The sequence below is a fragment of the Aotus nancymaae genome, unplaced genomic scaffold, assembly GCF_030222135.1.
Source record: "Aotus nancymaae isolate 86718 unplaced genomic scaffold, 86718_ANA_hifiasm-v0.15.2.pri h1tg000016l, whole genome shotgun sequence".
NCBI classification, from domain to species: Eukaryota; Metazoa; Chordata; class Mammalia; order Primates; family Aotidae; genus Aotus; species Aotus nancymaae.
In genome coordinates this window covers 66578495-66591800 of record NW_026988428.1, presented here as the reverse complement: position 1 = coordinate 66591800, position 13306 = coordinate 66578495, and the positions used below count along the sequence as shown (strand labels likewise).

The following is a 13306-nucleotide window of genomic DNA, read 5'->3' as shown; positions in this document are numbered from 1 at the left end:
ATTAGCTGGGCATGGTGGCACACACCTGTAATCTCAGCTACTCAGGAGGCTGAGGCAGGAGAATCGCTTGAACCTGGGAGGTGGAGGCTGCAGTGAGCCGAGATCAGCTACTGCACTCCAGCCTGGGCAACAGAGCAAGACTCTGTCTCAAAAAAAAAAAAAAAAAAAAAAAAAGCAAATCTCTCTTCTCCTAGAAGGGATAGGGGAGTGTGGGCTTCTTCTCAGCAAGAAGAGGTTAAGATGTCTGTGGAACCAAGCCCAAAAGAGCCACGAAAACAGGGAGCTGGGGCAGGGGTCTCCTCACTCCTAGCCAGGAGAGGAAGAGTCCCTAGTAGGGCTCTGGGTTGAACTGAGGCTGCAGGAGGACAACCACACACACAGACACACACACGCTCGTGCACACACACACACCACACACACTGCAACACATAAACACTCCAACCAGAATGAGCTATAGAATAGACTTGTTTCTGGCAGGAATTCAACAAGGGCTGTCCCAAGTAAATAACTAGTCTATTCTGGGAACAGTTTTGAATGATACGCCAGCAGCAGCAGCGACCAGGAAAGACACACAGACCACCCACAGTCCATAAACCATGTTCTATAGCGCTCCAGATCAACACAGCCGGGAGAAAAAGGAGGTGCGCGCCAAGTGAAAGAGGACTTGTCCTGTTTGAGCCGAGGAGTTTCCCTTACTCTGCATTCCCATCTAGAACGGTTTTTACAGCAAGCAAACCTTTAAAAGCCGAACAAACTTACTGACAGCAAGACATTGGCCAAAGAAAAACAAACAACTAGAGAAGTGATTGTGTAAATAGAGTAACTTACTTTCAATTTTATTTCATTTATCAGTAATGTTAGAATCTGAGAGAGGAGTACATGGATCTTGAAGTCTTTCGACTTTTCTGTATGTTTGAAAATTTCCATAATAAAATGTTGAAAAAAAACAAGACAACCAGGTTAACAACCTCCAGTTTGCACTCCCTCCCAGGAGCTCTCCAGGGCATTGGGTCCAAGACCGCATCCCTCCCTCGGCCTTTCCTGGAGCTGGCTCTCTGAACACTACACACAGCCCAGAGTGAGCCCATTCGACAGGGCGGGGATGCACTCACACTCCGCACTGGAGACCTGCCAGAACAGAAGCCCCCACCTGCTGGACAGCAGACAAATCAGCCCACGAGGTCTGCGGCCCCGGGTCCCTTATTACCACTGAGCCTGCCACCCCATCAGCGAATCCTCCTTCCATCCCATCTCACAGGGCAGACGGACAGGGAGTTCTGCCCAGCTTCACTGGGTAACTCGGCCAATATGTCACCTCTGAGCCAAAGGCAATTCCCTCCCGGAAACGGGAAAGGGACCCCGTGAGCCTCTCCTTGCAGTCTCTCCTTCTCCTGGGGATGCAGAAAGCATGGGTGGGACCAAGTCTGCCAGGGAGTGTGGCTGGAGGATGGGTAGGGAACGCTTCAGAGGCAGCCAGGCAGCTTGGGGCTGGCATGGCCCTGCAGCTGGGGATCTGCAGCACTTAGAGGCTTTCGAAGATGCAAAATCACTTGAGCAAGGTACTCGCTCCACAGGGGACAGAGCTGAGCGTGTGCCACAGGAAAGCCCCGAGGTCACTATGGCTGTAAGTTTGAAAAGTAAAGCCTGCAAGGCTGAACAAACCAAGAATTCAGCAGAAGCAGAAAACGCAAACAGGAAAGAACCAGGAGAAGTGTGGGAGGGAAGGGAAGCCCCGCCCTCCTAGAGTAAATAACAGAGGAGCCTGCCTGTGCAGGCTGTGGGGCTCGCGGCCAGCCAGGTGGCAGACCCTGGGGTAACTTGCCCTTCATCACAGAGCCAGTCAGTGATGACAGAGCTGGGACTCCAGCTGGAGTGCTGTTTTAAGTACGTGAAGGACTTGCTCTGGGCGGCCCCAGGAGAGACCAGCATTAGGAAGTCCAAGCAGCGCCAGGCAGTCAGGGGAGGTGGTGCTGGCTATCCCCCGAGCTTCACCTACTGCAGGAACTGGGGCTCCTGAAGGGGCTGATTTAGGTTGCGGTAACCAGCCCCCACCCACCCAGAGACAAACCAAAAACAGCAGTCTAGGGGCAGGAGTGGGGCTGCCTCGTGCCCTTCAGTGACGACTGAACTGCAAGGCATGGAGAATTCCTGGCCCGGGATGGCGGAGCGGGGCTTGAGGAGCAGTCAGGCCATACCTGGAGCACGGGAGTGACAAGGGAATTGGGGGTTTTGTTTTCTCTCGTTTTGAGGTCTTGCTCTGTCGCTCAGGATGATGTGCAGTGATGTGATCACAGCTCGCTGCACCCTTGAACTCCTGGGCTCAAGCAATCTTGTCACCTCAGCTTCCAAAATAGCTGGAACTACAGGTGTGTACCACCAAGCCCAGCTAACTTTAGTATATTTTTGTACAGACGGGGGTCTCGGTATGTCGCCCAGGCTGGCCCTGAACTCCTGGGCTCAAGCAATCCTCCTGCTTCAGCCTCCCAAAGCATTGGGATTACAGGCATGCGCAACTGTGCCCAGCCTGGCGGTGGGATTTTTCAAAGTGTAACCTAGAGAGGGGCCTACAACTCAGAAAAACGTACGACAGCAGCAGGAAGAATCTAAACAAGCGGTTCTTAAACTCTTTTGCTCAAAAAGCATAGTAAAAACACAATTTACTTTATGACTCGGGACACACACACACATTTCACGTATTTACCCTTGCCAGCCAGGCACAGTGGTTCAAACCTGTAGTCCCAGCACTTTGGGAGGCCGAGGTGGGCAGATCACGAGGTCAGGAGATGGAGACCATCCTGCCCAACGTGGTGAAACCCCATCTCTACTAAAATACAAAAATTAGCTGGGTGTGGTGGCACACAGCTATAGTCCCAGCTACTCGGGAGTGTGAGACAGGAGAATCTCTTGAACCCGGGAGGTGGAGGTTGCAGTGAGCAGAGGTCGCACCACTGCACTCCAGCCTGGCGACAGAGCAAGACACTATCTCAACAACAACAACAACAACAACAAAATCTACTCTTGCCATGTGCTATGCACTCCGGTTTTTTCTGATAGTTTCTATCCTATTCTATTTTGCCTTTTTAAATGCTAGTTATAAGCACTAAACTAATTTTAGGACCCATGGCTCATGACTCAGTTCAAAAAACACTGATCTAGGCTGACTTCATTTTATAGAAGGAGAAACTAAGGCCTAGGTTTACAGCAGGATTTCTCCGCTGCGCCAGTCTTGAATTCAGGGCCAGACACTTCCCTGTGCATGGCAGGAGAACCAGCAGCCTCCTGGCCTCCACCCACTAGATGCCAGCAGCATCCTCCCTACAGCTGTGACAACCCAAAATGTCTCCCGACACTGCAAAATGTCCTCAGAGGGAAAATCCCCCCGACTGAGAACCCCTGGTTTCCACCGTGGGCATGGAGCAGAGCCTACACTCAGGCTTTTTTGACTCTGTCCAAATCCCCTTTTTGCAACACAAAGCTGCGTAACAGGGCATCGGAGTGTTCTAGATTGCGTTAACCACTAATGCAGGGAGAACTCCAGATCAGCCTTGCATTTTATTTGCCTGGTTCCCTCAATGTAGAACTCAGGGGGATCAGATAATGTGAAGCCATTAGAAATCGCCAGTGAGCCCAGGAGAGACCCCTGCACTCCACAGACCTCCAGGTTAGCATTTCCTATAACTCTTAGGAAAATAGGCTGGCTATCACCCCAAAGCAGCAAGACAGGGCAGTGAAGCTCCTCCAGAGGCTCCCACCAGGCCTGTTGAACGCAGTGATTAAGGCGCTGAGTGAGGAGTAAGCTCCCAGCCCATGCCTTAGAGGGAAAGGTATCTGGGACCTTCAGAAGCAGGCCAAGAGCTGGAACCTCAGTCAGACGTGGGCGCTTTCTCAGGCTTTAGTGTGAAACTCACTCATCTGCATTTCCAGTAAACACCCTACCTTCTAAGCCACTGATCCTGATGCAGGCGATCCTTCCTCCAAACTGAGAACAAGGGTCTAGTCTAACCACGCCACGGAAACTAAGGGAGAAGTGACTCAGCAGATCGTTGGCTGTTGTTGATGCCTCCCTCGACTGGTTTGGGAGCCAGATCCTGCAGCCATAGCTGAGAGAGAGCAGTCTCTAAGGAAGAGCACAAACCAGGACTCCCACAGTATCTCTCTGGCCCCTGTGCTGCCTGGCAAAGAGCCGTGTCGCCTTGGCCTTGAACCCTGGAGCCTGCCCCACCAGAAGCCAAGATCAAGGATGGGGGCCTAGCCGTGGCACCAGGTGGCCCTTCATGTGCAGACATAAACACTTTACCCAGGATGTGAACAAGGGCCACAGGCACTCGGGAGGAATGTGGATGTGCGACTTACGGTCAAGGAGGCAGGATGTCACCGCAGAACAATGGAACAGAAGGTGGGCATGTCCACGGAAACCGAAACTGCCGGGCCCAAGTCCTGGGCTCCCCTCCCCTGACCCGGTGCCCCTGGCTGCCCTGACGCACCCGTGCCAGCCCACCCCCTCCCATTCTTCCTCTTCTCCCACATACCCCAACCCATCAACAACAACAGGCAAAGCAGCCACCATTCTCTATGACGTCAGCAGCGCGGTTTCGGTGGCAATGAAACCAATTTACATTAAAGTGTGTTTGATCCGTAACCTGGTTTAGGCAAACAATCTCCCAGAAGATGGATACTTCGCAAGGGCAAGTTGCTTATAAGAAAAGAATAGTGACCTGGTGGGGAATCCCACAGAGGTTTTGAAGTACACAAGCCTTCCATCGCCCTTCAAATTCCTCTGTGGCCACTGAAACATGGAAAAGGGTGGCCCGAGAGGCCAGACCTCTAGCGCAAACCCGTGTGGCTCACGTGGGCCAGATGGAACTGAAGTGACCCTGACCTCGTGGAAATGCCCGAGGGCCCAGCAGCCCCTGTCCCGACACGGTGCTTCCAAGTGAACAAACACCCCGTATTAAGCTGGCTGCTTTCAATAACTCAGCTTGGCTAAGCGGTCACACTTTCAGATAACCTGTCTCCTTTGATGCTCACGGTATCTCCATTTTAAAGATGAGGAAACTGCGCAGCTACCCTCAGAACACTCAGTAAAGAGGGAGAGCGGAGGAGAACACGGGTTTCCAACTCCAACTCTGGCTCTGTCTGCGCTTCCATTTCCTGCCAGGAGCAGAGCCACCCAGTCCTGTGGGACGGAAACCAGTGAGCAAGAGTTGATGAGCCCAGTCCTGGGTGGGCGGAATGGGCACGAGGGCTTCCTGAAGGAGGTGACAGAGACAGCCCGGAGGCACCAGAACAGCCTACATTTCCCCACCTGGGAGGGCTACCCTGACGTGGCGCGGGGTCTGGAATTGGGCTCTAGTAGGGGAAGGGAGCTTTTCCAAAATGCTAACTTGGCTCTCTGAGCCCAGAACATGAGCTCTGTGCCTGGGACGAAGGTATTAGTACATGTTGTTTACAAACCCGTCTCCAGGCGGGGAGTCCAGAGCAGAGCTGAACTAACACAGATTGTGGAGTCAGATAGCAATTCCCACCCGGGCACCGCAGCGTCTCCATCAAAATCTTCCTCCGGTCACGTCTTTTTCTTTTTTTGAGACAGAGTCTTAATCTGCGCCCAGGCTGGAGTGCAGTGGCTCTCTCTCAGCTCGCTGCAACCTCCGCCTCCCGGGTTTAAGTGATTCTCATGCCTAAGCCTCCCAAGCAGCAGGGATTACAGGCACATGCCACTATTCCCAGATAATTTTTGTATTTTTAGTAGAGATGGGGTTTCACCATGTTGGCCAGGCTGGTCACAAACTCCTGACCTCAGGTGATCTGCCTGCCTCAGCCTCCCAAAGTACTGGGATTACAAGTGTGAGCCACCATGCCCGGCCTCCTCCAGTCACTTCTAACCCTCCATTCCCACTGACCCCAGAGCCATCACAGGTAGGGGTCTGTATCAGCTCTGCTGTGATTTATAAAATAGGAAAATCCACTTAAAACAAAACTTGGGGTCACCCAAGGTAGGGAGGGCCTGAGTCATCAGCTTCCCAGGGGCAGGGGTAGGGGGTTCTCTCCAGCTGCTCTTCCAGTTCCTCCCCAGCTGCCACCTCGGAAGCAAGTTGGGACCCTCACGGTTGGTGTTCAGGATGGCTTCCTTGATTTGTCACGCCCTGGGGTGTCTCTGGCCTTTTCACTGCCTACCTGGTTACCATGGCCAAGGCCACTCCGCCTCCTACCTCTCTCCTTTTCAGGACCGTCTTGGCAAAGCACCAGTTTCCTCTCACCACTTCCCTGCTGCACAAGACCCTACACTGATTCCTCACAGCCTGCAGAATCGACTCAGATTCCCCATCAGACTTCAAGACCCTACACTGTGGCCTCGCCCGATGGCCCAGCCTCTCATCCCGATCTTCTCCAGTCCCGCCCCTCAAAAGTTTGGTTATCCAGTCTAAGAGCAGCAGCAGCAGCTGGGAAATTGTTAGAAATGAAATTTTCAGGGCCCCTTCCACATCTACTGAGTCAGAGCTCCAGGGGCAGGGCCCAGAGATCTGTTTGTCACAGCCCTCCAGGTGGTTCTGATGCAGCCTGGAGTTTGGCAACCACTGCTCCATCCACATTGACCTCCCCAGGGCTCCACGTCAGGAGCACGTGCCCCTTCCGCCTCCCCACTTCTCATGCAGTCCCCATGGCATGCAGCACCCTCCCCTGTCCTCTCTGGCCAACCAAAGCTCCTTCCCCAGAGCTCCTCACACACCACCGCTCTGTAAACATCTTCAGGCCAGGCAGGGTGGCTCACCCCTGTAATCCCAGCACTTTAGGAAGCCAAGGCAGGCGGATCACAAGGTCAGGAGTCCAAGACCAGCCTGGCCAATCCTGTCTCTACTAAAAATATAAAAAAATCAGCCGGGTGTGGTGGTGCATGCCTATAATCCCAGCTACTGGGGAGGCTGAGGCAGGAGAATTGCTTCAACCCAGGAGGCAGAGGTTGCAGTGAGCCGAGATTGTGTCACTGCTCTCCAGCCTGGGCAACAGAGTAAGACTCCATCAAAAAAAAAAAAAATTCTTCAGCACAACAGAGACTCCAGTGAGCTAAGCACCAAAAAACACAGATGAGTGAGACATGCTCCTTGCCCCTGAGGAGCTCACGGAGGAGTGGGGAGAATGACAGTGCCAGGAAGTCATATGTGATAGATTTCCTCACAGAGTCAGGGCAGGTGGCAAAGATGGTCTCAAAGAGAGACCAGAAACAGAGGGAGCTCATAGCTACGGCCAGGTGCCAGACAGAGCCTAGTCCAGCGCTGGGCACACGGAGGACCCTGCGTCAGTCCCCGCTGACTAATGGTGCAGTGACCCCAGCAGCCCAGAGCCCAGATCTCAGGTGAGTGTCTGCGTGCTGCCAAAGACTCCCCCCTTGACCAAACTTGAGTGGGGGGCTTCTGAGCCCTCTTCTAGACTAGGCCTCGGCCTTGTGCTCTGTCCTTGGGGCGCTCAGTCCAGTTTTAACAAGAATCCTGCTGGGTCGACTTAGCAAAGACAACCCCACCCTCAATATGCAATCACCCTGGCCTGCCTTCAGCGAGACACCTGTCAATCTGGGTTAAACAGAGTCTCTCTTACTCCTGACGTTTCCTCTTTGAAATTTTCCATCACTGGCCCCTTCCCTCCTCCTTGGCCCTAAATCTTCACTTTTCCTTATTGTATTCAAAGTCGAGTCCTCTCTCTCTCCCCCGCTACAAAACCTCCATGGCAGCAGTCCGTCTTGAAAGTCTTCCCTACTCACTTTAACAAGTGTCATGAGGCTGAGCTCGGTGGCTCACGCCTATATTCCCAGCACTTTGGGAGGCCAAGGCAGGCGGATCACGAGGTCAGGAGATTGAGACCATCCTGGCTGACATGGTGAAATCTTGTCTCTACTAAAAATACAAAAAATTAGCCTGGCACGGTGGTGTGTGCCTGTAGTCCCAGCTACTCAGGAGGCTGAGGCAGAAAACTGCTTGAACCCAGGAGGCAGAATTTGCAGTGAGCTGAGATTGCACCACTGCACTCCAGCTTGGGCAACAAGAGCAAAACTCCACCTCAGAAAAAACGAAAAAAGACAAGTGTTATGAACACTTTTTCTGTAACAGCATGAGCCTGTCCACTGCCATCTCAGTTTCCCCAAGGCTGGGGTCCCCATGCTTGCTAAGTTTTTTGGCATCCCTCCTTCACATGCCACACACCTTGCTTAGTTTTTCGCACGTGGAGGTCACCAAACCATAATCCTCCATCCCTGCGCCTCCCAACCTCGCCAAGTGTCCTCTCTCCTTAATCCAGAGGAACATTCTGTCAATCTGAGAGGCCTGGGATCAAAATCCAGCTCCACCTTTTTTTTTTTTTTTTTTTTTTTTGAGACAGAGTCTCGCTCTGTTGCCCAGTCTAGAGTGCATCTCGGCTCACTGCAACCAGGTTCAAGCGATTCTCCTGCCTCAGCCTCCCGAGTAACTGGGATTACAGGCACCCACCACCATGCCAGGCTAATTTTTGTACTTTTAATAGAGATGGGGTTTCACCATGTTGGCCAGGCTGGTCTCAAACTCTTCACCTCAGGTGATTCGTCCACCTCGGCCTCCCAAAGTGCTAGGATTGCAGGTGTGAGCCACTGCACCTGGCCTCAGCTCCACATTTTATTGTCTGTCAGGCCTTGGAAGGATTATGCAACCTCCATGGGCCTTGGTTCTCCATTGGTAAAACTAGGGTGACCACAACTACATCCCAGGGCTGTTGTGGGGATGCAGGCACAGTACCAGTCCTTCTCCAGGAATACAGGAGGTGCTCAGCATATGCTGATGTTCTGATCCACAGGCCACCAAGAAAACAACAATGAGTCTTCCCTTTGGCAACGAGTTTCCAAAGCACCTTTTCTAGTTCATCATTCTCCTTGATGCTGTGTTGCTTCCAGGGCATCACCTGGACCCAGAACAATGGACACAGCGAACTACTAGAGAAGATAAAGACTCTCTTCATCCATCTCACCGGGCTCCCATGGGGAGAGACCCGGGGAAAGCCAAGAGGTCTACATGTCACGGAAAGCCTGTTCCTCTCCTTGTTCTCAGCACTGACCTTTCAGCTCAGGCCCTGTCCTGAGAGCAGTAATCCTCCCCTACACCAGGGCTGAGCTCAGCCAGCCCTCTGAATTCCTCCCTGCAGTGCCAGAACTCACCGATAATTGAGAAGGAATGTTTCTGGCAGTCCCCTGCCAGGAGGTAACTGCAGTATCCCGCAAAGCTGTACATGCTCCCATCAAAGGTGTTGATGAAGTCACTTCCGAAGAGGCTGCATCGGGCCATGGATGACCTGCCACGAGTCCCTTCTGCACAAAGGATCCCTGGAGGGAGAGGCCACAGGTTGGGCTGGTGATCACAGGCCACAACTGGAACCATCAGCTCAAACCTCTCTGGCCCCATAGAAATTAGACTGCCTTTGATAGAAATTGGGCTGTGGGGAGATATTTTCCATCCTAAATGGGACTAAAGCTGTTGCTTTCAGCTCCCAAATATGACCCCAGATTCACAGCAATAACTAAGGAAGTTTTTCAGGAAATCTATTAGTGTTAATAACATTTACTTACTGATTTAAAATGCCATAATTAGTAAAAATTTGGAGCATACAGAAGAAAATGTAAAGAAGTTGGCTGGGCATGGTGGCTCATGCCTGTAATTCCAGCACTTTGGGAGGCCGAGGTGGGTGAATCACCTGAGGTCAGGAGTTCAAGACCAGCCTGGCCAACGTGGCAAAACCCTGTCTCTACTAAAAATACAAAAATTAGCCAGGTGTGGTGGTGGGCACCTGTAATCCCAGCTACTCGGGAGGCTGAGGCAGGAGAATTGCTTGAGCCCAGGAGGTAGAGGTTACAGTGAGCCGAGATCGCACCACTGCACTTCAGCCTGGGCAACAGAGCCAGACTGTCTCAAAAAAGAAAAGAAAACACAAAGAAGCTAAAACCATCTGTAACCCAACATTCAGTGATCATTAGAGTTAACGTTTCAATGTTCATCCTTCTGTTTTATTTTACAGCATATGCACAATTGCGGGTTTTTTACAAATTGGTGACCACCTTGTGCAAACTCCTTATAACTTCTATTTCTCAATAGATTATAAATAATTTGTCATGCTATTGTATATACTTCCAATATATGGGTTTTAGTGGCTGCATCATATTCTGCATCTAAATGTCTATAGTACAGCCCTCTATTGTTAGGTTCCTAGAATTTTTCCATGTTTTAATATTACAAACAGATTGCAATGAGCCCCTTTGTACATAAATCTATGATTCTATATTGAGCAGGTTAAATTTTAAACAGATCAGACTGTGTGCCTGACACATAGAATCTATGAAGTGTGAACTCCTCCAGGGTCACATGCTAACTCCTTCACTGACTGCGGGTATGTGTGTGTGTATGTGTGTATGTGTGTGTGTGTGTGTGTGTATGTGTGTGTGTGTTGGGAGGTGGGGAAACACAGTGATAAGTCTCTAAGTTTCTGGGTTCCCTGGCTAAAGACCTACCTAGTAGGAAGATGCAGAGAGTGTGACAAATGTATATTTCTTTCCCCAGACTCCCCTGTGGGCAGCAGCTGGATGCTGCTGACCTGAGAGATCTAGGTAGAGCCCAAGGTCAAAAGTCCCCTCCTGCCATTCACAGGCTTGGAATCTTAGCAAGGGAAGGGCGGCATTACGACGCAGTGCAATGGAAAGGGACCCAGTACGCTACGGTGCACCGGCCTGGGACCCAGGAAGACTGACCTCTGATTTGGCTCTAGGAGACTTTGGAGCAGTCATTTCTCCTCTCTGACCCTCAGTCTCTTCATTTGTACCATGGGAGGGTCAACTAGGTGACCTCCACAATCTCATCTAAAACTAATAATCCATCCAAGTCTCTGATTCCTTCTTCCTCGTCCTGTGCCCCCATAATATAGGATAGTTCAGTGCCACCCTGGTGCTTCTTAATTCCCCAATAGGAGATGACATTTGCAGGCACCTCGTCTCTGGAATACTGGTCCAGGGTGGGAGCTCCGCAGAACCTTCACAGGAGACCACCAGCATGCACCTACTTGGGGCTGGGCAGACAGGTGAGCTCCAGACACACCTGCTTATTCCCAGAAAGGGATCACTTCAGATGGCCCTGGGGGGTTGGGAGTGAGAAATCGAGGCCCTTTGGTACCTACCTGGCAAGGTGAGGGCCAGAGCAAGCAGCACCCTGGCAAATCTGGCAGGACTCATCTGCAGAGAAGCAAGAAACATGAGCTGGTCAGTGTTGCCCAGGTAGGAGGCTGCTGGAGTGGCCACTGTCAGAGCATGCAGTAGCAAAAACATTTCTTCAAAGCAGAAGAAAAGATTGATCTCCATGATCTCCTCTTTCCCTTTGAACACGGCCTTCTGGCCCCCCAAAAAACTCCTGGCCAGTGCCAGGCCCAAGGATGACAATCGCTGTGCACTGGGACCTGTGGGCACCCGTCCACAGACAGCAGTCCCAGCACCAGGACAGGTGGAAAACCCTGCCTTCCCTCCAGGCCAGCCAGGCCACTCTCAAGTCCCTGCCTCCTGAAGCAGCTGGGACCTGACACACCTCATTCCTTCCTGCCTCTGCATCCAGACTGGAGAGTAGGAACTGTCTTACACTTGTGTGCCCACCACAGCACCCCAGACATAGAGAATGCTGAGGAACTGCCAACTTGACGGTTGGCCCCCAACTCTGTACCACAAGCGCCTTCAGAGCAAGGGCTGTCTCTCTTGTCTCCAAGCCCTGCACCTGGCAAGATGCTTAGCACCCAGGAGATGTCCAGCAAATGTTTGCTGAGCTCATCTGAAAAAATGGACAAGAGTCCAGCGGCCCTGGACACAGGCAGACATCTCCACTGTGTGACCCCCCAAGAGAGGGACAATTGATCATGGCTGGCAGAGCATACCCCCAAGTCCCTTAGAGCCCCTGCTGTAGCCCCTCTCCTCTGGAAAATGTTGTTAAATGAAGTGCCGAATCTGTTGCCTGAGATTCACTGAGAGGTGACTCCTTTCCTACCCAAGTTCCCATCCAGACAAAGGTGAGATAAAGCCAATCTGTGATGTGTCTGTGGAAGGAACACTGAGATGTCAAATAAGGCCAGGTCTTGATCTCCAAGCAGGTGTCCCCTACCAGTCCTAAGTTAACACAGGTACATTCAGCTGCTCCCAGAAGTTTCCCACAGGAGAGGGCAAAGCTCATTCCATCTCATTTGAGTGAAGTACTATCAAGCGGTAAAACCCACTGCATGAAGAAAAGCAGCCCCAGGATCCTCAGAGGCAAGTAGAGGAGGGAGCATTAGGATCATCCCTCGCTGAATTGAATCGCCCCTCCAAACAAAGCCCTTGTAGCCCAGGGACAGAGAACCCCAGCTCCTCAGGAGCAGGGGTCAGTCAGTCCTGCATCTTCCTCCCACAACTGAGCCAGCTCTTCCAATGGCCATACCTTCCCCTGCAAATGAGGGCTGCAGGTATCTCCAAGGTCCCTGGGAAACTCACCGCTGGACAATGGGGCCGCCCACCCTAGGCCATGCTCCCAGCCGCTGCAAAGGCTGAATCAGGTCTGCTACAGCTCCGGACTGTCTGGCTGTTATGTAGCCCAGGGGCTGTGGAGTCCCCACTGCTCGGGGAGATAAAGCCCAAGCTGTGACATCCACCAACCACCCTCCCTTTCCCACCACAATAGGCTGTGAGCTGCCACAGCAGGGGATTGGCCTCCTCCTAATTACCAAAAGGAAACAATGAAAGGAAATGGTATTAGAAGTACCTCCAAGCTGATAAAGCTTTGTAGAGTTTGGAGGGAGACCTCCTGGCAGCTGCCTTAATGAACCGCCTTGCCCTCCCCAAACACCCCCAACCCTTACACCCCAACACTTGATCCCTGGTCTTCCCAGAGTGCCCCACATGTGTGGGATAACCAGGAATGCTGGTTTTCTCAGGGCAGGCTGATCCAGGCAGTGGGGAATTACACTAGAACAACACAGCTTCCTGATCCAGCTTCCAGGACTGGACTGCAGGGAAGTTGGGAAAAACACCTCAACCTGAGCCAATTTCGCTGCTGTGTTTGGAGGAAGGAGAGCACTAACACTTCCTATGCACCCCAGGTACGAAGGATCCGGTCCTGGCCCTGACAAAAACAGTCCCTTTGGGTCACAGCCAGGGCTGAATGGACCAGTTAAAGATGAAGGTCTTGGGCACAAGCCTAGGCCTTTGTAAAATGGTGAAGGTGAGGAGCGATGGCTTGAGTCTAATACTTGTATTACTGCTAGATTTGAATAATTCTAATTCTCAAGGATGCTT

The 13306-nt window shown here is 51.9% G+C and overlaps 1 protein-coding gene across 1 annotated transcript in view; it reads right to left on the bottom strand.

Annotated features, from left to right (window-relative positions):
• VWF (von Willebrand factor) overlaps positions 1-12673 on the bottom strand; it is a 168938-nt gene extending 156265 nt beyond the window's left edge. Inside the window, exons 1-3 of the mRNA XM_064377521.1 lie at positions 12506-12673; positions 11176-11230; positions 9173-9337 (exon numbers count right to left, since the gene is read on the bottom strand). Coding sequence (XP_064233591.1) covers positions 9173-9337; positions 11176-11230 — 220 coding nt within the window. The 5' untranslated portion in view covers positions 12506-12673. The remainder of the gene's footprint in view (positions 1-9172; positions 9338-11175; positions 11231-12505) is intronic.
• Positions 12674-13306: the final 633 nt, after the last annotated feature.